The sequence below is a fragment of the Sapajus apella genome, unplaced genomic scaffold, assembly GCF_009761245.1.
Source record: "Sapajus apella isolate SASKATOON/1434 unplaced genomic scaffold, GSC_monkey_1.0 scaffold53, whole genome shotgun sequence".
NCBI lineage: Eukaryota > Metazoa > Chordata > Mammalia > Primates > Cebidae > Sapajus > Sapajus apella.
The window spans coordinates 8,996,002-9,018,473 of record NW_022436993.1 but is presented as its reverse complement, the minus strand read 5'-3'; the positions used below and the strand labels follow the sequence as shown (position 1 = coordinate 9,018,473).

The following is a 22,472-nucleotide window of genomic DNA, read 5'->3' as shown; positions in this document are numbered from 1 at the left end:
TCTTCAGGAGTTATTAGATATTGTGTGTTATGTGAACAAAAAGGAAAAGTATTAAAAGCCTTTTTTTGTTACGCCTGCTAGCTCTTTTTTTTTTTTTTTTTTTTTTTTTTGTGATGGAGTCTTACTCTGTCACCCAGGCTGGAATGCAGTGGTGAGACCTCAGCTCACTGTAACTGCCCACTTCCTGGGTTCAACCTATTCTCCTACCTCAGCCTCCCAAGTAGCTGGGAATACAGGATTGCACCACCATGCCCGGCTAATTTTTTAATTTTTAGTAGAGGCAGGATTTCACCATGTTAGCCAGCTGGTCTTGAATTCCTGACCTCAAGTGATCTGCCCATGTCAGCATTCCAAAGTGCTGGGATTACAGGCATGAGCCGTCATGCCTGGTGGAGCCTGCTAGCTTTTTATTTATTTATTTATTTAAATCACTGCCATGTTGTCAATAAGTTTCTTCTTCTTGCTAACATATTAAATTTCTTTCCTTTTCTGGGGGGTATTATTAAATTTTTTTTCTCACTGATCTGGAAGCTTTAATTTATATATCTTATTGTTATGACTATTAATTTTTAGGATATATTCTTTATGTGAAATTTCTTTGTTGAAATAACAAAACCTCACGTGCTTTAGTATTTCTGCCTTCTTGAACATGAAAAAGACCTTGTTGGTACCCCAAACTACCATTTAATTCTTTTTTGGTCCTGAGCTACAGTTGAACATTTTAAAGAGTTTTAAAGTCAATATCTTGTTATGATACTAATAGTTATGATGATTAAATATTTCATTATTTTTCTTACCATTGTGTTTTAGATTTTATGCTTTCCTTCTTGGTTTCCTTGTCCCCTTGCAAAGGTTCTCTTCAATCAATTGTTCTTTCATTTAGAAAAGATCTATGGTGATGAGCTCCCATAGTATCTGTAAACTTAAAATGTTTTAAAATTGGTCTCACTTCTAAATAATAATTTATCAATTATTTTCTTCAGGAGTTATTAGATATTGTGTGAATAAAAAGGAAAAGAATTAAAAGGTTTTCTTTTTTGTTAAGCCTGCTGGCTCTTTTTTTTTCCCTTTTTTTCATATAATTTTAGAATAAAAGTGTTGTTTTTTTTTTAATTTCTAAGTACATGGTGATTTTCCCTCTTTAGCCCCTGATATGTACTGTAGTGATTGTGAAGTCTGAGTGCATCTAATGCTTTTTTAGTTTAATGTGGATTTTAAAAATGTTTCTTTATCTTTCATATTTGAAAATTTCAGTATCATGAGTGCAGGAATGAGTATATGTTTAATTTTTTTTAATACTCAGAATGCACATATGTCATCACTTGCAGAAGTTGTCTGTTATTGTATTCAAGTAATTCTCTTTTACTCCCTTTAAGCTTTTCATCTTGAGTTTCTATTAAACACAACTAATGTACACACCCTATAACTTGACTGCTCCTTTTTATTTTCTATGTAATTTCCTCTATTTTGAGTTATATTTCAGGGCTTCTGGTACATGAATTTTCTCTTTGACACTATGGCCAGCCTAGGTTATATTCTGCCTATTGGGCATTTAATTTTAATGTCTTAATTTATTTTTGTTTTAGTTTTCTACTTGCTAATATCTTCTCATTTATTTCCTAGTGCATCTTAATATGGTTTTTAATAGAATGTATTAGAATTGTATGAAATTTAATTTCAGTTTTTGTACAATTTATAAATGTAATTAGTTTTGGCTGTCCTTAGCATTATATTTATATGTTTTATTGTGCAGACTGTTTATTTTTGGGGGGCAGTAGTAATAATAATAATATTATTATTGTTGTTATTTATTTTATTTAAGTTCTAGGGTATGTGTGCAGGATGTGCAGGTTTGTTATATAAGTAAACATGTGCCATGGTGGTTGGCTGCACCTGTCAACTCATTACCTGGGTATTAAACCCAGCATGCATTAGCTATTTGATCTCAACAGGCCCCAGTGTGTGCTGTTCCCCTCCTTATGTCTGTGTTCACATTGTTCAGCTCCCACTTTTAAGTGAGAATGTGTGGTACTTAGCTTTCTGTTTCTGGATTAGTTTGCTGAGGATAATGGCTTCCAGCATCATCCATGCTCCTGCAAAGGACATGATCTCATTCTTTTTTATGGCTGCATAGTATTCCATGGTGTATATGTACCACATTTCCATTATCTAGTCTATGACTGATGGACATTTGGGTTGATTCCATGTCTTTGCTATTGTGAATAGGGCACAGACTGTTTTCAAAAAGATTAGTAGACTTTACTTTTTAGAGTTATTCTTTTCAAACTGTGCTTTTTGCCTTGCAGATGCCTTGTAATTTTTTGTTGAAAGTCAGACATGGTTTACTGTATAAAAGGAATTCATGTAAATGGTGTGAGCTTTTACATTATGTTTATCCAGCTAAGGATTATATTATGCTTAGCATTTGCTGTAGCTGTAAATACCTGAGGCCAAAATTTTGTCTAATGTTCTTGTTTTTGTCTTTCTTGTTATATTTGCATTTCCTTAGAGACTTCTTTTTAAAAAACGTCCGGGACATGAAGCTCTTTCAGTAGCATGAAGCATTTTGGACTTTATTTAAAAAAATAAAGTTACAAAATTATAGAAATCTCTTTATAGATCTGTGTTGTCATGTTATTCAAGAACAGCTCAGATCGGGCTTAAATATCAGATGGGAAAAACTGATCTATCATATCTTTATGTGAAATAAAATCCATAGGTGAAGTTTAAAAGGACTGCAGATATCTCATACTTCTATGTGGCTTGTTAAGAAAGAAGGCATTTTAAGTTGTATTTCCTAAAACTATAAAGGATTTTTTATAAAAAGTAAATTTAAAAAATCGTCCAAAGGGGCAAGAATTCTGGGAAGGATTAAGAGAAATTCTTGATTGAAAAAGGATTGATAGAATCTTTGTGGTTGAAATAGTAAAAATAAAAAAAATAAAAAATTAAAAAATTAAACAGGATTGAATTGTGATATTTAAAAGAAAATGACAATAATTTGGTGGTGTAGCAATTTGAATATTTAGATTTATTTTATTAAGACTATTGCATTTTTATAAAAGGATATTATTAAATTTAGATAATAGAAATTAGGAGATTTCTCTACGTATTAGAAATAACATAAAAATGAAAACCTGTTATTTGTAGTTGATGTAATCATTTTTAAACATTATATCCTTTTAGGTAAAAATATTTGTGTTCTTGTTTCAGTTTTGAAAACTTCAGAAATGTAATCATTTTATTAAGACAGAAGGAAGCTAATGTTTTCCTAAATTGCTTCTTTTTTCTTTTATCTTTCAGGTTATTATATATGGGTAGGGGCAAAGCATGCTTTTGCTGTTAACCAGTTAGACAGCAGGGCTTACCTAAATAGCTCTGTGTATCATTGCTTGGGCAAGAGCTGTCATCTTCAATTCTATTATTCTATGGAAAACAGTGTCCTGAGAGTAAGGCTGTATAATAATAAGGTAAGAAGAAAGTTGCATTTATTTCGAATTCCTTCAATAAGTGAAGTTTCTAACTCTTCGCAACTTGTGTTTCAGTTCCTCATTTGCGCAGAGGCTTTAGGTATTCTTTAACTTGACTTTATTTGGTATACTTTTAAAAAGAGTTATTAAGAAACTAGCATAGGGGACACTCTCATGTACAAAAGTTAATGTGATAATTTGCCCAATATTATTTCATAAAATTTTCGGAATTCATGAAAGTATATTAAAGAAACTATAGATCTAATAAAAATGAGATAACTGAGATTCTGTATTGTGAGCTCTGTATTGAAGCTCTGATGTGATCTGTTTTGGATATTGCCTCTGTATATCATCAGAACTATAAATATAGGGGTTAAAAACTACTTGTTTAGGTAGTGATAGACATAATTTTTAAGACTGGTAATTATTGATTAAATATTAACAAATGAGTCGCTTGAATTTTGAAAAATGGCACACTGGGTAGAGTGAGTCCTTGTCCAACATGCTCAAAGAGTTCTAACGCGTAAACTTGGGTGAGCATTTGAATTAGTATAAGAGATAAAAATGAACTGGCAGCTGATTCCACAGTATAGGAAAAAACGCTGCTCTGTCTCTCATATTAGAAGATTCTGTCTCTCATATTATAAGAAAAGAGGTTAATCATAGGGAAATGATCTACTGTATTAATCAGCACCAAATGCTTATACATTTTAGAGAGTGTTGACTGATGCTTGATTCCTTAGACCGTATTCTGTGAGGTGTCCTGTCTTTTCTGACATTGCTATCATCTATACATGTTAGTCACTGATGCAAAATCTGCATCAAAGTACATTTAAGTCACAAATCGATGTTTTATCGCACACTTAAAAGGACTCCAAACCTATCATTAAAAAAATAGTTTCTGATGAAAATGATGATTTACATCTTTCCATGAATAGAATGCTGTTCTCTGTTGTGAACATCTGTTACTCTATAAATGTGTGCAGGTAAGCCAAGAAATATCTAGCAAGAATGCTGAGGGTTGTTTTCTTTATTTCCAGAGGACATTAGAACTTGAGAAGTGAAAAACTCAGGTGAAGGCAAGTTGGTAAATAAAAAATTCACTAGTTAGAATCAGCTGAAGTGTGTAGCAATTCCAGTTTGTACCATCTAACCATTCTTGGGTTAGATCTATGTCTATGACCTATAAAATAATACTTGTAGCAACAGCCTACTTTTTGTTCTTTGTAGAGTTTCCATGTAATTATTTACCAAAAAATTTACACATAATTTTTCTTTACAACCAAATTTACTTGTAATTCTTTACCACATTACATGATCTTATTCCTAGATGCAGTCAACAGCAGTGAAAGTCAACAACATTGAGTTTGGTATCCTTTATTTATTCACTGAAAGAGAAAAGGACAGACTGGTATCTCTAAGAGATAGAGTGTTAATAAATATGTTAAATATTTTTCTTGAGAGGCAAATCAGCATTATTGATCCTGGGCTGGGGGAGCAAAGATATACTTTTAAAAAATTTATTTACTGATTGATTTTAAGATAAAAGAAAATTAGACATCACTTAAAAAGCTTTGATGAGCTACAGATTTCTTTCTTACATTGACCCCTGTTAAAAGTAACTAGAAAGAGGGAGAGTAAGAACAGAAATAAAATAAAACCTGATTTCATTTAGTCAGAATAAATTCTTTTGAAAAAACATTGCTAGTGCCATCAGACTGGAAAATGTATAGAAAAATCTAGGCCTCATTGACTGTGTACTGTGAACTTGGCTTATGAAAATCCATTTAAGTTTGGAAAGAACAGTGCTAACTTTTCAAAAAAATGTAAATGCATCTATCTTCAGGGGGAGTAGAGGGGAATCTATTACTCACTGTGAAAAAAGAGCACAATAGCTTTAAATTATTTTCATAAAATGAAAGCCAGGGAAAGTGATGAATGCAATTTGCCAAGAGGTGTCACTAAAAGCATCTGTGAAAGGTGTAAGTGTTTTCATGCTAAATAACTGAAGTTGCATAAGAAATAAGTAGAAGCAAAATTAGGTGCTTGTCTGAACTTTTTATAACTGTAGTTCATCCTGATGCACATGAAAGCTATCAGCTGACAAATATGTCCACCCCATGTGCCTCATCGTCTTGTGGAAATCTTCAGTTGATATGAATAAGTAATGAAGTAAATTGCAATGGATTTAGATTATCTTCTGAAGTATTTAGGACTTGGAAATTTGGAGTAGGCATCTGAGGGTACAGGACTAAGTTGAAAATAGATTTGGTTTCGAAAATCTTGGGCATGAATAAAATATGTGAGGCTGAGTGAGTGGGGAGACAAATATTGGTATCATGTGTCATTTGGATTATAAGATGTTGCCTTTTAGGGCTGTTTTCTGGTTCATGCTAGAAAGTGGAACAGAGCCAGTCTCAGAGCTCAACCTAAGACATAATTAGGTCATTCTTCACATTTTTACCTAAAAAAATTAATGCATTCTATGTGTAAACATTATGTAGAATTTGGTCTATTTTAGGAGAGAAATGTCAAACTTACTTGAATGTCTAATAAAATGTTAATAAAATATAATATTTCAGAGCATAAAAGCATCATAAATCATAAAGACCAATGCCATACATGCCATAGACACAATTTTTAAATACCTTATAGACTTCTTATTTTTATTTTTATTTTTTTGAGATGGAGTCTTGCTCTGTCACCCAGGCTGGAGTGCAGTGGCGCCATCTCGGCTCACTGCAACCTCTGCCTCTCAGGTTCAAATGATTCTCCTGCCTCAGCCTCCCAAGTAGGATTACAGGAGCCTACCACCACACCCAGCTAACTTTTGTGTTTTTATTAGAGATAGGGTTTCACCATAGACTTTTATTGAGTTTCTTAAACTCGATAAATGTTTTGAATGCAATAAAGGCTTGTTAGTAAATTCATAGCATGTAGTAACAATTTTACTTACATTTTGTAGTCTGAAAAATGACCATTTTAAAGGTGCATGACATAGATTTCTCTAAAAGATGTAAAAAGGCCTTTGATAAAATGACCAGATTAAGATTATAATTTTCATAAAATAACTGTATTTTCGGAACTTGGAACAAATGTTTCCATAGGAAAAAATATTTCGTGTAAATTGAAATTGTGCAGAAAATGCATCTGCTAACATTTTTAACCTTTACATTAAATGTTTGCCTGTAATCTTTTTCTTTTCTAATATCATGGCAATATTACAAAATGTAATAATGTTATTGAGATCAACATTTAAATTGCTGATTTTATTAACTGTTATTCAGAATTTTATTTTTGAAGTGCAGTACTGTTTTTTTTTAAAGATTTCATCTACATTTTTGTTCCATCCTTATACTCTTTACCTATAAAAAGGAGCTTTACTGCATAAACATGCCTCATTTTATTATTTTTTAAAAATGATATGCAGCTTTTTCATTTTTACTACCAGGTCTTTAGATTCCCTAGTATTTTATATCATACAGGTAAGGTAATAATTACTAAAATGTAGTTAAGAGAGCATGTATATAAATGTGACATTAGGATATGGGGAATGAGTGGTGTCTTTCTCTTCAAATCAAAGGAAGAAGAAATATTTTGGACATATAACACATCAACTCACAGCCAATGGGTGAAAGCAGATGTGTTAATACCAGAAGGTCTGAAGACATTTAAGGTATGAAAGAAAAAAAAAACAGGTATTTTTTTATTATGCTTTAAGTTTTAGCTTTGCAGTAGTAAACTGATCATGCATACGCTCCTAAAGTTAAATTAGCATTTAAATTAGGGATGCATATTTGTGTAATTGGGGAGAGCAATTGCCTACTTTTTAAATTGTATTGTTCCTTCTCAGACCAAATTTTCCATAGCAGAGGAAATAGAATGTGTCTACTCTTGTTCACAGCTTCTTCATTCTCCATAGCCTTCTCTTCTTGCTCCTCAGCATCATGCTTTGCACCCCGGGAAACAAATTGCATTAGGAAGCAGATAAATAGTGAACTGGTATTAAAATTTAGTCGTGTATAGGCAGATTTTTTGAATGCAATAATTCATATCGTTATGACACATGGATAGCTCTGTCTACAGCAAGAAATATATGAAACATACATAGGCTGAATAGGAATGCTGTCTCTTAAAAAATTAAATGGACACTTTGTGTCGTATTAGGTTGGTGCAAACGTAATTGCAGCTTTTGCCACTGTGACTTTTGCCATTACTTTTAATGACCAAAACTTGAATTACTTTTGCACCAATATAATATATGGAATGTGTAAGTTTATTTATGCTGGAGTGTGAGTATAGGATGATGAGACTGGTTATATGTGTGGGTCATGAAACCAATTCCATTTCTTTATGGTGATACTCCGTTCATACATCCTATCACAGCCTATTGAGTTAACATTTTGACACTAATTTTTGTAGAGTGATATCTGTTTTTGTGACTTCTCAGGTAATAAGTTTTTTTTCCCCATAAACTGAAGATTAAATTTTGTTTTAACTCAAAGACATAGCAAAGTAAAATGTGAAGAAAATGAATTTGAGAGTTGTTCCAGGTTCTCAAGTGCATGAAATGTAATTAGCTGTTCAATAATTATAGGCCTTGGGATCTAAGTTTAAACCCATCAATTTTTGAAACCCAAATTGATATCATTTCTGCATATTTGATCTCTTGCTGCCCCAAAAATACACAGCTATAGGTTAGTATTTTTCACATGTATGATATTCATTATGGAAAAAGTATGTAGCAGCTTACAAAGTTTTCTTATTATTGGATATGATTTAAATTTAATATTATTTTCTAAACCAGATTGTTAGACATATTGTAAACTGAAAATTTGATCATAGGTAATTCTTAATGAACAACCAAATATATATCCCGCGTGTTTTGTTTGTTTGTGATGGGGTCTTTCTCTGTCACCCAGGCTGGAGTGCAATGGTATGATTTTGGCTCACCACAGCCTCCACCTCCTGGGCTCAAGCAATTCTCTTGCCTCAGCCTCCCAAGCAGCTGAGACTACAGCCATTTGCCCCCACACCTAGCTAATTTTTGCATTTTTAGTGAAGATGGGTTTCATCATGTTGGCCGGGCTGGTCTAGAACTCCTGATCTCAAGTGATTTGTCCTCCTCGCCCTCACAAAGTGCGAGGATTACAGGTGTGAGCCTCTTCACCTATCCTCATGTTTTGAAAAGAAAATCCATTCAGGAACTTTAAGCCAGATGAGACTGAAGAAAGTCAGTTTTTATTCTTAGTATCTGGCCAGAATTTCAACCACATTTAGTGCTGTTTAATAGAACTTTGTGCATCATGGAAATGTGTTATATCTAATGCCCAATATGGTAGCCACTGATCATATTAGGCTATTTAACAATTGAAATTTAGCTACTATGACTGAGAGAACTAAGTTTTATTTTATTTTAATTAATTTGAATTGAAATAATCCTTTGTACTCATGGCTAATGTTTTGAACAGCAAAGAATTAGTTATTTGTGATAGTTCTGCACTTTTGGTGTTAAGTAACAATTGCTCTTGGTAGAAACTCAAAAAATACTAATATTTTGACATTACTTATACTTGACCAGCGATGTGTGGTTGTTTCATTTGCTAATATTGCCTATCTCCAGGAAAGCTAGCAATTCAGTTGGTGACAACAAGGATTATTTACTTTAATGGCACTTCTTTTCTCATTAAAGGAATTATTCTTTTATGGAAGTTTAATAGAGTTTTATGTTTATTCCATCACATTTTTCTATTCCTATATTGTGTCTGTTTCTATTTGCCTGATGTTTTTCTTCATGTATTCAAATACTAATTTCAGTAGTTAAAAAATAAAGCAGATGCAGCTACAGCTCTTGTTCTATAAGTAATGACGATACTTTCTTATTTTCCTTGAAAATGAAAGAGAGAGAGCTGTAAAGATGATGACCACAGGTCATCATTAGGTAACAGGTTGGGGACATTTTTGATGGTTAAGTGGGATGCTTGTGTTTTGCCTGATCCTGGAAGCTTTCTCTGAGATTTTAGTGGAGCAGATGTTTCCATTGAGTCTTAAGAGTGTGGGTTAGGCTTCGCAAACAGGAATATGTCATATATTGCCTTGGTTGCTTTAAATCCATTTTCTCAATAACTATTTAGTCTTTATCAACCTTCCTTACCTTTTTTTTTGTCTGATTAAGGAGACTATAAACTCATAAATTGATGTTTTTCCCCCTGAAGATTATTTTTGAAGGGACTCTTTTGAGCCAGAGAAGTTTTATTGGGCTTGATCATCTCTGGGTCTATGCCTGTGGACAGACCCAATCCAGAAAGCTTTGCTCTGCAGAGGAATTCCCTTGCACCAGTGGCCAGTGCATCGCCAATGAATCCATCTGTGACTCTCGGCAGGACTGCTCTGATGGAAGTGATGAAGAGCCGGCAACTTGCTGTAAGTGAGTGAATGGCTTACTAGTTTACATGCTCTGATTCACGATGTTAGTTGGATTTAAAATGGTCTTTGTTTCTATCAAGGCAAAGGTAAGTCATATGAATGAAATATGATAAATATGCATTATCACTCTGAAACTATTAGCACTATTCCTTCAGGGATCTCTATTTTAACTGAATGTTTTGATTCTTGTTGCAAAGACTGCAACACCTATTTATTCAACAAATGAATAGTTGTGATAACTGTTGGCTGGGTGCGTGAACATGTGTGCTTTGATTAAAGAGAAGATGGTTGGGAGAGGGAACTTTTTTGTACCTTCCCCTTGGAGACATAGAGTATGGCTTGCTAACTTTTATTAAGTGTATGCTTTTTTCCTCTCTAGCCAATCATCTTAGAAGCTGTAGCGGGGAGGGGCAAATAGGAGGAGGGCGGCTCTTCCTCCTGGGCAGCCATGATGACTGTAGAAATCTCTTCAGCCATGTCTGGCGTTTGGGAAGGCAGAAGTACTGCAACCTTTCTTTCAGGCCTTTTCTGAAGAGTCTTTGATGCAAGTGATGACGAGAGATCCCATTACTATTCAAGCATAGTCATATTTCAACAAAAATATAGTTTAATTTACAATCCACAGGATGGTTCTCATATGAGGTAACTTAGCAACTGAGATCCCTGTGTCTCTTTAGAAAACATGAATTCCAAGGAAATGAATCCAATTTCTGTATTACAAACAAGTGGCTTTTAAAAAATATTAAAAATGTGACATTTATTTCACTGCAGTGTTTTATTTTAGTGAGATGTTTTGTTGAGCAGAGGGGAAAATATTATAATAAGATAAATGCCACCTTTTAAGTGAAAAGCTCTATATAATAGGTTTCTCTTGAGAAACTAGGATTTTATTAAGAGCAACACGGAGGGACAGGGGAGAGAAGAGATGAGAAAGTAAGGCTAAAATCCTCTTCTGCTGTGTTCATCAACAGCAGTTCAGTTAATATCTCAGTCTCCTAGCTTTAAACCAAATAATCAGCTAATCAATATGAGCTGAACAGATTTTTTGGGCAACTCTTGTCTTTTGTTCAAAACGAACAATGAAAGAACTATTTATGTGCTCCAATATATGTCAAGTTTCTTTCTATGTTTTATTTAATCTTTTTACAGTTAGTTTGGTTCATTTCAATTGGGGAAATTTATCTTTCTAACAGTTTCTATTCTTAATATCAGTAACTGAAAGAAAATATTTTTCCTTTGTTTCCTTTTGTGTGTGTGTGTATATATATATATATACATTTTTTTTTTTTTTGAGACGGAGTCTTGCTTTGTTGCCCAGGCTGGAGTGTAGTGGTATGATCTCAGCTCCCTACAATCTCCATCTCCCAGGTTCAAGAGAGCCTCCTGCCTCAGCCTCCCAAGTAACTGGGATTATAGGCATGCGCCACCACACCCGGCTCATTTTGTATTTTAGTAGTGATGGGGTTTCACCATGTTAGCCAGGCCAATCTCGAACGTTTGATCTCAGGTGATCCACTTGCCTTGGCCTCCCAAAGTGCTGGAATTACATGCGCAAGCTTCTGTGCCCAGCCCACTTGTATATTTGCAAGCTTAGCTTTTTTTCCCTCCGTTGTTTTCCCCATAGTAAATCATTCTTTATGTTTACCTTTTGAAAATTATTTAGCATTTGATTTTTGACATATTTTCTTATTTATCTTCATTTATTCAAGTTTCATTGATTATCTTTATGGCATTTTTCCAATTCAGTATATCTTGATACCATTCTGCTATTTTCTTTGGGTGAGTACATAAATGGGTTATTGTGTTTCTCAACAAAAACAGCATTTTATTAGTCTTTTAAGTTTTTAAATAGTGTAGCCTCATTTGTCCAAAGAAAACCTGTCATGTTTACATGATTGAGATTGACTCAATAGAGGGAATATGTCCTAAAAAGCCATACTGGATGCAGTGTATATGTGTATTCATGTATTTGATACCAAACTGAGTGTTTCATGTAAATATTTATATAATTATTTCTGCTGTGAAGAGATTATTTATATAGATTTGAATTATTCAAATTGATAGAAATTTATACTATTTGCTGCATTGAAGTATTTAATATATTTGTGCATATAGACACATGCATATTCTTACAAAATAAGAGAGGTTTTTCTTTTGAAATTTAAAACCACTTTGAAACATTTTACAATACTTATATATTTGTATTTTACAAATTGGTTTTAAAATTTTTCTATCAACATTTGTAATACCAAGTTTTTTTCACAAACAGTTCTTCCCCATTCATGAAGCACCAGAAAAATACCTTTATATCTTTTTCTTTTTTTTGCACTTTAGAATGAATCTCTAGGAGGGTATGGCTGTGCAGGCGGTTTGAATAGCACCAGGAATATTCTGGTGAATGAGTAAAAATGAACTCGTGAGGATTGTCAGTTGGTATTCCACAGTCAGTGTGCTTTTCCCCAAAGGCATACTTACTCAGGTCTTCTCTCATTATCAAGTTGCCCTTACTTTTAGGTATTATTTTAATATATGGCATAACATAGCCTCCAGCCCAATGGCTTTTCAAAAGCAGTTAACAAAAAGGGCCTATCGGTTTTGCTGCTATAGCAAACTATGTGGACCGGAGCATCAGCATGACCTGGAAACTTAGTGAAATGCAGAACCCCAGGCCCTGGCCCAGTCTTACAGAACCAGAAGCTGCATGGAACAAGGTCCCGGGTGACTTGTCTGTATATGAAACTTTGCAAACCACTGTACCAAAGAGGCTTCAGGAAGGAAGACAGCTAGGGGGAGAAACAGATGTCATCTAAAAAAAATTGATAAAAATGAAAGACAGACAAGTCAGTGTTCTCTCAGGGTAGAAGCAAACACTCTCATTGCTTTGCTAGTCCTTAAAAGCATTACCATAATACCAAACAATAGATTGTGGATGTTTATTAACATAATCCTGTATTAAATGAGGGTAGTTAAGATGAGAATAAATTTGCACCCTCATGTTCATTGCAGTTTTATTCACAATATCTAACCCAAACAATTGAAGTCCCTGAGAATGGATCAAACAAGTGGTGTGTGTGCGTGCGTGTGTGTGTGTGTGTGTATAAGTGTGTGTGTGTGTAAAATGTATATGTACTCACAATGGAATATTATTCAGTTATAATAAAGAGAACAATCCTATTTGCAACAGTGATGAGCCTGGAGGGGATTATGCAAAGTGAAATAACCCAGACTGAGAAAGACAAATACACCATGATCTCACTTACACACGGATTCTAAAAAAGGTGAATTTGTAGAAACAGAGAGTAGAATGGCAGTTTTCCAGGGCTGAGGCCTGGCAGAAATGGGGAGGTGTTGGTCAAAACATACAAAATTTTATTTACAAGATCAGTAAGTTCTGGGGGTCTAGTGTACAGCCTGGTGACTATAGTTAATAACACTGTATTGTATAATTGAAATTTGCTGAGAGTGGGTCTGAAATGTTCTCATCACACACACAAAAGGCAACTATATAATGAAATGATGCTAATTAGCTTTACTATGATAATCCTTTCACTATGTATATATATATATCAAAACATTACATTGTGTGCCTTAGTTACAATTTTATTCATCAATCATACATCAATAAAGCTTAAAAAAGTAATAAATATACATGCAATATGTTTTTTAAAATTTCTATCAAAATAATTAAAATACAACATGCCAAACATGTCCAAAGATACACATTGGGTCCCTGAACAGTTTATACATGAAATAGATATCGTTTTCAGACACTCGCTACAACATGGATGAACCTTGAAGACATTATTTTAAGTGAAATAAGCCAGAGACAAAAGGACACATACTGTTTGATTCCACTTATATAAGGTACCTAGAGTGGGCAAATTCATAGAGACAGAAGGTAAAATGGTGGTTGCCAGGGTTTAAGGGGAGGGGAGATGGAAGTTATTGTTTAGTAGGATTCAGTTTGGGAATGAAAAAGTTCTGGAGATGGATGGTGGTAATCATTGTACAACAATGGGAATGTACCTAAGACCACAGAACCTTACATTAAACATTGTTAAAATGTTAAATTTATGTCATGTCTATTTTACCACTATAAAATACACATTTGTATTTATATATAAAATTTTCAATAACTCACATAGGAAATATATATATATATATATATAATCTACTTCACTGTGTTCCAGAAAAGTTGGTATGATAGATCTATGTTCAAATCAAATTTATTAAAGAAATTCCATGAAAAAAATGATTTTTTAAAATTATAGGACTTTTAAGATAATTTTAAATTCTAATATGAATTGTGTAACTTCAAAGGGGAAATTGGTATAATAGTTGAAAGAAATTTAAAGATTTTGTACAGTGCATTAATTTTTACTGTGATATTATCTCTAGATGTCTTTCATATTAAAAAAAATGTGAAATGCTAAAACACTTTATTGGTATTGGAAAGGAAATACCAATATATAAATATTTAGTGTAGCAATTATTTGTGTGGGTTTCCAACACATACTAACAAAATATTTATAATGTATTCCTGTTAGAATGTAATGTATTCTCATTAAATGAAATATTCCCCATTCATTTCCCATACATAGCTTTTTTTCTTATTTCACAGAGAGCTGATTAACTTCTGGAGGTTTCATAAAATATTTTACTTTTCATGATCCAGAATTTTTCTCAGCTGCACAATGAAATTTTTTCTTGTCTGCTCATATGCTTCAGTGGTTAAATATGCAAGATGAAGCTTTGTCATAATCTTAAAATATTACTTTAAATGATGAACTCTGAGTAAAATTGTGAACAGCACCATATTCCACACAGTGCTTAGAGATGGTGAAGTGTATTCTATAATCACAGAAAGTTAAAATAAAAGCAACCAAGTAATCAAAGTTATTGTTTATAATGAAAGCACTTTATTTATAACATGAATAGATGTTTCTTAGATTCTGCAAGTATTTACATTTAGCACATACAGTATGATAAAGCATTTAATAATTGCCAGAATGCATTTGACTCTCCTGGCTTTCTTCAGATATTTATAAGTTCACTATAAAGTTTTTGAACTACATAGGGGAGATATTAATGGAAGAGCTTCAATTTATGTTATCAGAATTTGACTTATATTTTACAGAACAGTGACGTCCTTGAACTTTTAGCTTTAAAAAATATGCTTTTATGTGTACAGGAACATATTAGTAAAAACACCGAAGCAGTTCACCAAGATTTTTACAGAGGTGGTTGCACCATGTTGCTTTCACAAATCTTTACAGTGATGGATTTTGAAAGCTAATTTTCATTTTTCAAAGGACGGTGGTGTGTAGTGTTCTGTAAAAAACACAGTGATTGACATTTTTTAACTGATAAAACATGTAGGTAATCAAAGAAATGGTTTGAACTTTTGTCCTAAAACCAAATTTTAACACGTATACAATCAAAAGTTGCTTTTATCTTGAGAGCTTCTTTCTTTACATCTTTGCGGTTGAGCGACCAGTTCAATTGTGAAGAGTCTGTGTAAGGATGTGGGGTGCATCGGTCATGTAGTACTTTCCATTTTTACGCTCATTGATCTCATTGCCATTTCACACCATTGCCTTGTTGGGGGAATTAGGATGTGGACTTCAGCAGTTATCTGCAGTGAATTGCTGTTTGCATGGACTTGCCTCCTTTGTGTAGCAATGCATAGTTTGCTGCCGTAACAGTGCAATACTGAATTTATTACCCAAACAGGGACCGAGAGAGGGAAAAAAAAGAGGCAGTAATTATTATGCTAGGACAATAGGCATGCACTGAGGCTACCCTCGGCCAGGCCCGGCCAGGTATGTGGTCACTCTACCAATGGAAGATTTTTTATTCCAGGGAAGTGTGTTCTAGGAATTGGGGGTACCCTCGTAGGTAGATGGAAGAATTCCTTGGTAAAATCCACAGCCAAGAATTTGGAACTCTGAAGCACATTTCAGTGGTTATACACGTACTTTGAGTCTTAATATTCCCGCACCCCACCAACTGACAGAAAATTTGGGAGGTGGCCTAGAAGGTGGCAGAGCTCACAGAGGACCAAGGGACTGGACCAGAGGTTCTGTGAATGCCCAAGGAGAAAGTCACAGCTAGGTTATCAGTGCTCAAGATGGTGGAAAAATAAAAGACACTCTCCCATGGAAAGTAATGTTTTATCAACAGCCATATCCTATAAATTTTGTAGACAGACCTGAGAAGAGTAATAGATTTACAGCTAGGTGTATGGGCAAACTGCCCTTCCTTGTCGTATTGGCGCACCATTAGGCGATGTGCAATATGTTTTAATTGTTATACTGTAGTCAATTTACTTGTTTTTATTTTTTAGAGAAATCCATCTAGAGGAAAAAATAATATTCATTTGTAATGAAAGAAGTGCTATACCAAAATCTATGGATGTTCAAGTCCCTGGAGAAAAGTATGGCCCAGGGAAAAGTCTGCCCCTGTATCTGCAGGTTACACATCCTGTTATTACTATATTTTTGAACCATGGTTAGTTGGATCTGCAACAAGCAACCCACAGAAATGGAAGGCCCACTGTCTTTTCTATGACTGTCTAGCAAGCATTGCTTTCAGCTGTAAAGGTTCAATTTAAATATAGAGAAATTGGAAGTGGCATTGTCATTTACTTACTGCAGTTTGGTGTTTTTAGAGTTGACATGTCAGTGATAAAATATGTGGTCATAAAATCAGGTGTCTCTATTTACAGAGATTTGACGATGCTTTGATTATTAAGATGTAGTGAGCTTATTTGTTGTGAAATTGGCCATATTATTTAAAATTTACAAGTTGAAGGCTGGGCGCGGTGGCTCAAGCCTGTAATCCCAGCACTTTGGGAGGCCGAGGCGGGTGGATCACGAGGTCAAGAGATCGAGACCATCCTGGTCAACATGGTGAAACCCCGTCTCTACTAAAAATGCAAAAAATTAGCTGGGCATGGTGGCACATGCCTGTAATCCCAGCGACTCAGGAGGCTGAGGCAGGAGAATTGCCTGAACCCAGGAGGCGGAGGTTGCGGTGAGCCGAGATCGCGCCATTGTACTCCAGCCTGGGTAACATGAGTGAAACTCCGTCTCAAAAAAAAAAAAATTTACAAGTTGAACATAATGGTCAGAAGCAGAAGCAAACCTATGGTGATGGAGTCTTTTTAATTATGAAAGAGTTCCTGGTTTATGTAGGCCTCATAGTATGAGCTTTTGGTGTCAGGTTCAAAGTCTAGATGTTCCATTTACTAAAATTTACCATAGGCAAGTTGCTTCATGTTCTGAATTCCAGTTTTCTCTTTTGGGAAATGATATTTACTAGGTAAAGTATAAGAATTAAGATTAATGTTTGTAAAATACCTGCCACATACTTGGAACTCAGTGGTAGTATGGCTGTTTTTATTGTTATTAAAGATAATGGCATGAAGATCTTAGGAATTCTTTCAAAACTTTGGATGTTTTCTGATAAACACTTTAATTCTCCTTTTCTCCCTCACTCTTCTAAAAGTGCCTCAGCATAAAGAGGAATATTTAGAAATGTTTTTAAATTAATTGTATTAATTTATCCCCAAAAGTACTATCTAAGATAGTCTGATACTATGATTCTTATAGGAAAAGGAAATTTAAGCACATAAAGAACAAATTTCTTGAAAGCACAAATCAAGCTATTAGACTTTCTAGTTTACTGTCCAGTTTTATGAAACTGTCTCGTTTTCTCGCATGTATTTGGTATCAAAGCCGGGAAAGATGCTACAAAGCATGCTCCAAACCCCAAGTTTCTCTAGAACCAGTTATTCTATGATAAATGGAGGAAATTCAGTACTTGGCAACCTTTTAGTTATGTATTAAGAGAAGACAGGTCAGGTCAGGTGCAGAGGCTCAGGCAGGGCACAGTGGCTCATGCCTGTAATCCCAGCACTTTGACAGGCCAAGATAAGCAGATCACTAGAGGTCAGGAGGTTGAGACAAGACTGGCCAACATAGTGAAACACTGCCTCTCCTAAAAATACAAAAAGCCCGGCACTGTAGCATGTTCCTGTAATCACAACTATTTGGGAGGCTGAGGCAGGAAAATTGCCTGAACCCAGGAGGTGGAGGTTGCATTGAGCTGAGATTGCGCCACTGCACTCCAACCTGCCTGGGCAATAGAGCGAGACTCCACCTCCAAAAAAAAAAAAAAAAAAAGAAAAGAAAAAAAAAAAGACAAGTTTAGTCCAGAATATCTAATTTACCTGCAAATCCAAATGGCTGGGTATTTTTCTTTAGAAAGTGTTAGGATAGAATAATAAAATGAACACTGAGCTGCTGACCTCAAGTTGTTTGGGTATCCAGAATTAATTTAAATTTCCCCTCTTCCCTGTGGATTTTTTTTCTTTAAACTACCATCTCAGCAGGTTTATACTTGGCAAGTAAATTAGTTACTCCCTGAAAAGCTCTGTAGTTCCACCTTGCATCATTAAATACAATAGAGATGGTCAACTAGAATAAAATGCATCAGACTTACGGATAGAAGCATGTGGAAGGGTCATGGCTTGCACAGCACGTGGGACATTGTGTGGGTCTGGATAAAGGAAAGCTATTCTGATCATCAGAAAACATTCACTTCCATGCAGAATAATTGTGCTGGCCTCCTAAGATGTTTAGCTAATGTAGAGCAGTGTTTCCCTGCATGCTCTTACTTCATTTCTGCTCACCTTTTTTCTCTTCCACGTGTAACAGTAAAGCATCTCACCTGTGACTTTGAGTCTGGTTTCTGTGGCTGGGAGCCATTTCTCACAGAAGATTCACACTGGAAGCTGGTGAAAGGATTGAATAATGGAGAGTACCACTTTCCCGCAGCTGATCACACAGCAAACATAAATCATGGTAGGACATTTTCTTCCTTTTACAAGAATTAGTTTTCTTTCTTGCATGTTGTGGAATGATGATACCATGTATTTTCATTTTTTCCCTGTTGATTATATACATGGAACTCTGGTTTGTCTTGCTTTAAAACCTCTTGACCAAGTTACCAAGTGGTGGGTAACTGAGTTCCCTGAAAGGAGCATTGTTTTAATCACCAACATTTTTGTTGTTGCAATTTTTATAAGGTTGGGTTAAAGGCATAAAGAGGTGGAAAACTTTTCTGATCATTTTCTCAAGTTTCCTGGAATCATTTACAGTATGCTTGACTTCTTTTTAGAGCAATCCATTTTTTTTCAAAACAGGAAGAAAAATAGTCTAATCTCCTTTCTGGGAACTGAGAACAGAGATTTAGCACTATCTGTAAAATAAATCTACAAATACTTGAATGCAATTTAATCACTCTTCGGGCTTCTTTATTACAAACAGTCTTATTCTTACACACACATATTTTTAACCATCATTCCAGTGTTTATATATTCTCTTGAAATAGAGGAACCATAACTACCTGTGGTATTCCAATAAGCACCTGTGAAACTCCAATAAAACAGAAAGGATTTATTCTCTTTTTTCTTTTGTTTTGTTTACATTTATCATCCGATGTCATTCGCCATAGATGTTAGCATCACATTAACATTACTTTTTAAATGTATGTGTTTTAAGTAAAGACAGTGTCTCCCCATGTTCCCCAGGTTGACCTTGAATTCCTGGCCTCAAGCAATCCTCTTACCTTGGTCTCCCAAAGTGCTGGGATTACAAGAGTGAGCCACCACACCTGACCAACCTTATGATAGCACAACTGCACTTATACTGTAGATCATCTTTCAGCCTCACTGAACATTATCCTATTTCTTTCTTCTTTCAGACTTCCAAGGAATTATACCAAAAATAAATGTTGATCATATTTTTAATTACATCCGTTAGAGATTGAGGTTGGTGGTAGTGGGTGATGGTGCTGGGGGATGGGGTGGGAGAATTGAATCATTCATTTGTTGGCTACAGCCATAAATCTAGTTCATTGTTTAACAAGTTCTTAATTTTTGCTTTTGTGCCATGACTCATTTCTTTAACATTTTGTGGCAGACTATATTAAGTTTAAATTTTAAAATAGAAAAGGGACTATAAATCATTGGAACTATATATTAACAGCACAGTTTCTCTAAACTCATGGAATGTTTTGCTTCTTTTTCTCTGTTCAAGCCAATTATTAAATATATAGCATATATAGTAATACTTGGATGCACAAAGATGGATGCCAATGATCCCTGCCCTTGAGGTGGTCTGAGTCTAGTAGCTGAAGTAGATAAGCAAGGAATTGCAATCGGTTCTGATGAATGCTTTAAGAGGGATGGAGGGTGACTTAGATGGATTTGAGATGCTTTACTGAAAGAGATGACTCCCGAACTGAGTACTGAAGAGAAATGAAAAGCAGTCAGAAAGCCATAAGTAATGAAATATGGAGAGAAAGCAGAACCAGAGAGGTGGCAGGGATTGTGTCCTATTTAGAGGAAAGAATCCCAAAAGAGGGCAGAGAGGTGAGTCACTTTGGATGAAAGACGTGTGTGATTAGACAGGAAGAACAGAAATGATGAAACAGGAGAGGAAGGAAGGGACTCTAGAGAGTGCTGAGGAATTGAAAATGTGTCTGCAGGATGATGGTGACCCAGGTAGTCATATTAAAACATGTGACCAATCAAATTTGTTTTAAAGGGCTGTTCTGGCTGAGATGGGGGGAATGGAGAGGATGAAAGGCTGGATTGAAAAAACATGGATGTGGTGAAGAAATACCAGTGAGAGATGATGAAGCCCTGAGCCTAGGCAGTGATTCCCAAATGGATGATGCTGTGTCATGGTGGTCTGATGTAGGCGCTACCATAACTAGTTAGGGAAGAGCATGGGCTGCCCAGGATTGTGCTGGTTGATGCTGCACCTGTGTCTAAATAGCAGCGTACTTCAGTTTTATTAGATAGAAAATAGAGAATAACTTGCCTGTAGAGTTCTCCTGAGGATTAAATGAAATAACACCTGTGAAGCTTTCTCATATAGTGAGAGCTCCATAAGCATTAGTAGGTATTTGTTGTTCATTCTAATAAGACTAGGAATAACACCAGATAGGACAATTAGAAAATATGCTTATGATTCACCTTCAGACTCTTGCCATCTTATAATTACTATGTAATTGTGATTTGCATTAAAAAGATTATAATAGACCCCCTGTGTTAAATGAGGAAAGACCCATTCTTCTTTTCCAGTGAGATGAAGAGTGAAATAGAACAATATGACTGATAAAACTAGGGTAGCTAGCTGATCTTACCCAGAGTGTGATGAACAGAAACACACTCTTTCTCATTTTAGAAAGGACCAAATATATATATATATCTGGATAACGGACAACATCTCTTTACCCATGATTGCTGTTATCAAACTTTAAAGAGAATCAGTAGTGGTTTTAAGTTACAAGTGCAGAAGAGGAGGAAAAAAAAAGGAACAGGAAGAGAAAGGAAAGTGAAATGGAAATTTCTGAGAGAGTTAGAGGCAGCCTAATAGTTCTGATATTTAAGAAAGTGGAGTTCTAGTTCATTTTGTTCTTAGAGCTTTAAACATATAGATTACAGCTTTTAAAACTATTTGTTTATTTGAGACAGTCTCACTCAGTTGCCCAGGCTGGAGTGCAGTAGTGTGATCTATGCTCACTGCAGACTCCACCTCCCAGGTTCAAGCATTTCTCCTGCCTTCGCCTCCCAAGTAGCTGAGACTACCAGCGCACACTATCACACCCGGTTAATTTTTTTGTTTTTGTATTTTTACTAGAGTTGGAGGTTTCACCATGTTGGCCAGGCTGGATATGTTGACATTATGTAGTTTTTTGTGTATATATGTGTAATTAAGTCTCGGATTTCCTACCTTCCTCTTTTGCTTGGTTTCTACCTTCCCATTCCCAGTTACTCTGTTAAATTTCCATTGAAATAGGCAACTCATTTTAATTATCTTCCACTTTTAGCTATGGTTATATAGTCACAGACAGATATATGCATAGTAGATACATACGTATTTAAGATTATTTGTGTTTCTGTGGTAGTTTATTTTATAAGAAATATATTATTTTGTAACTATTGTCCCTATCTTGTTAGTAAAGATAGCTTATGGCAATTGCTCCGAGTCATCAAATACTATCTACTTTTTTTTCATTTTTTATGATGCAGTATAGGTTAAATGTAGTAAAATTCAACCATTTTAGTGTACAGTTCACTGAGTTCCAGCCAACATATACGATTGTGTAACCATCACAAATACGAATATATAAAACAACTTCATTCCTGCCCCACACATTCTTCTGTGCCATTTTGTACTCAGTAATTCTCCCGCCTCCAACCACTGACACCGAATGATCTGATTTCTATCCCTACTGTATTGGCTATTCCAGAAAGTCTTGAAAATGGAATCATACCATATGTAGCATTTTGATTCTGGCCTCTTTCAGTTAGCATAAAGGACTTGAGGCTCATCCATGTCGCTGGCTTCAGCCGCAGTTCCTTCCTTTTCCTCTGCTGAGTAGCGGGGTCCACTGTGTAGATGAACAGCACTTCATTTATACACTAACCAGCTGCAGGACATTTGGATTGTTTCCAAATATTGTTGAATATAAGTAAAAGCACTTTGCATATGTGTTTTT

General features: G+C 35.0%; 1 protein-coding gene across 1 annotated transcript in view; it reads left to right on the top strand.

The window, feature by feature from the left end:
• MALRD1 (MAM and LDL receptor class A domain containing 1) overlaps positions 1-22,472 on the top strand; it is a 576,163-nt gene that overhangs the window by 64,081 nt on the left and 489,610 nt on the right. The window contains exons 9-12 of the mRNA XM_032244079.1: positions 3,304-3,470; positions 7,054-7,146; positions 9,686-9,893; positions 18,617-18,763. Coding sequence (XP_032099970.1) covers positions 3,304-3,470; positions 7,054-7,146; positions 9,686-9,893; positions 18,617-18,763 — 615 coding nt within the window. The remainder of the gene's footprint in view (positions 1-3,303; positions 3,471-7,053; positions 7,147-9,685; positions 9,894-18,616; positions 18,764-22,472) is intronic.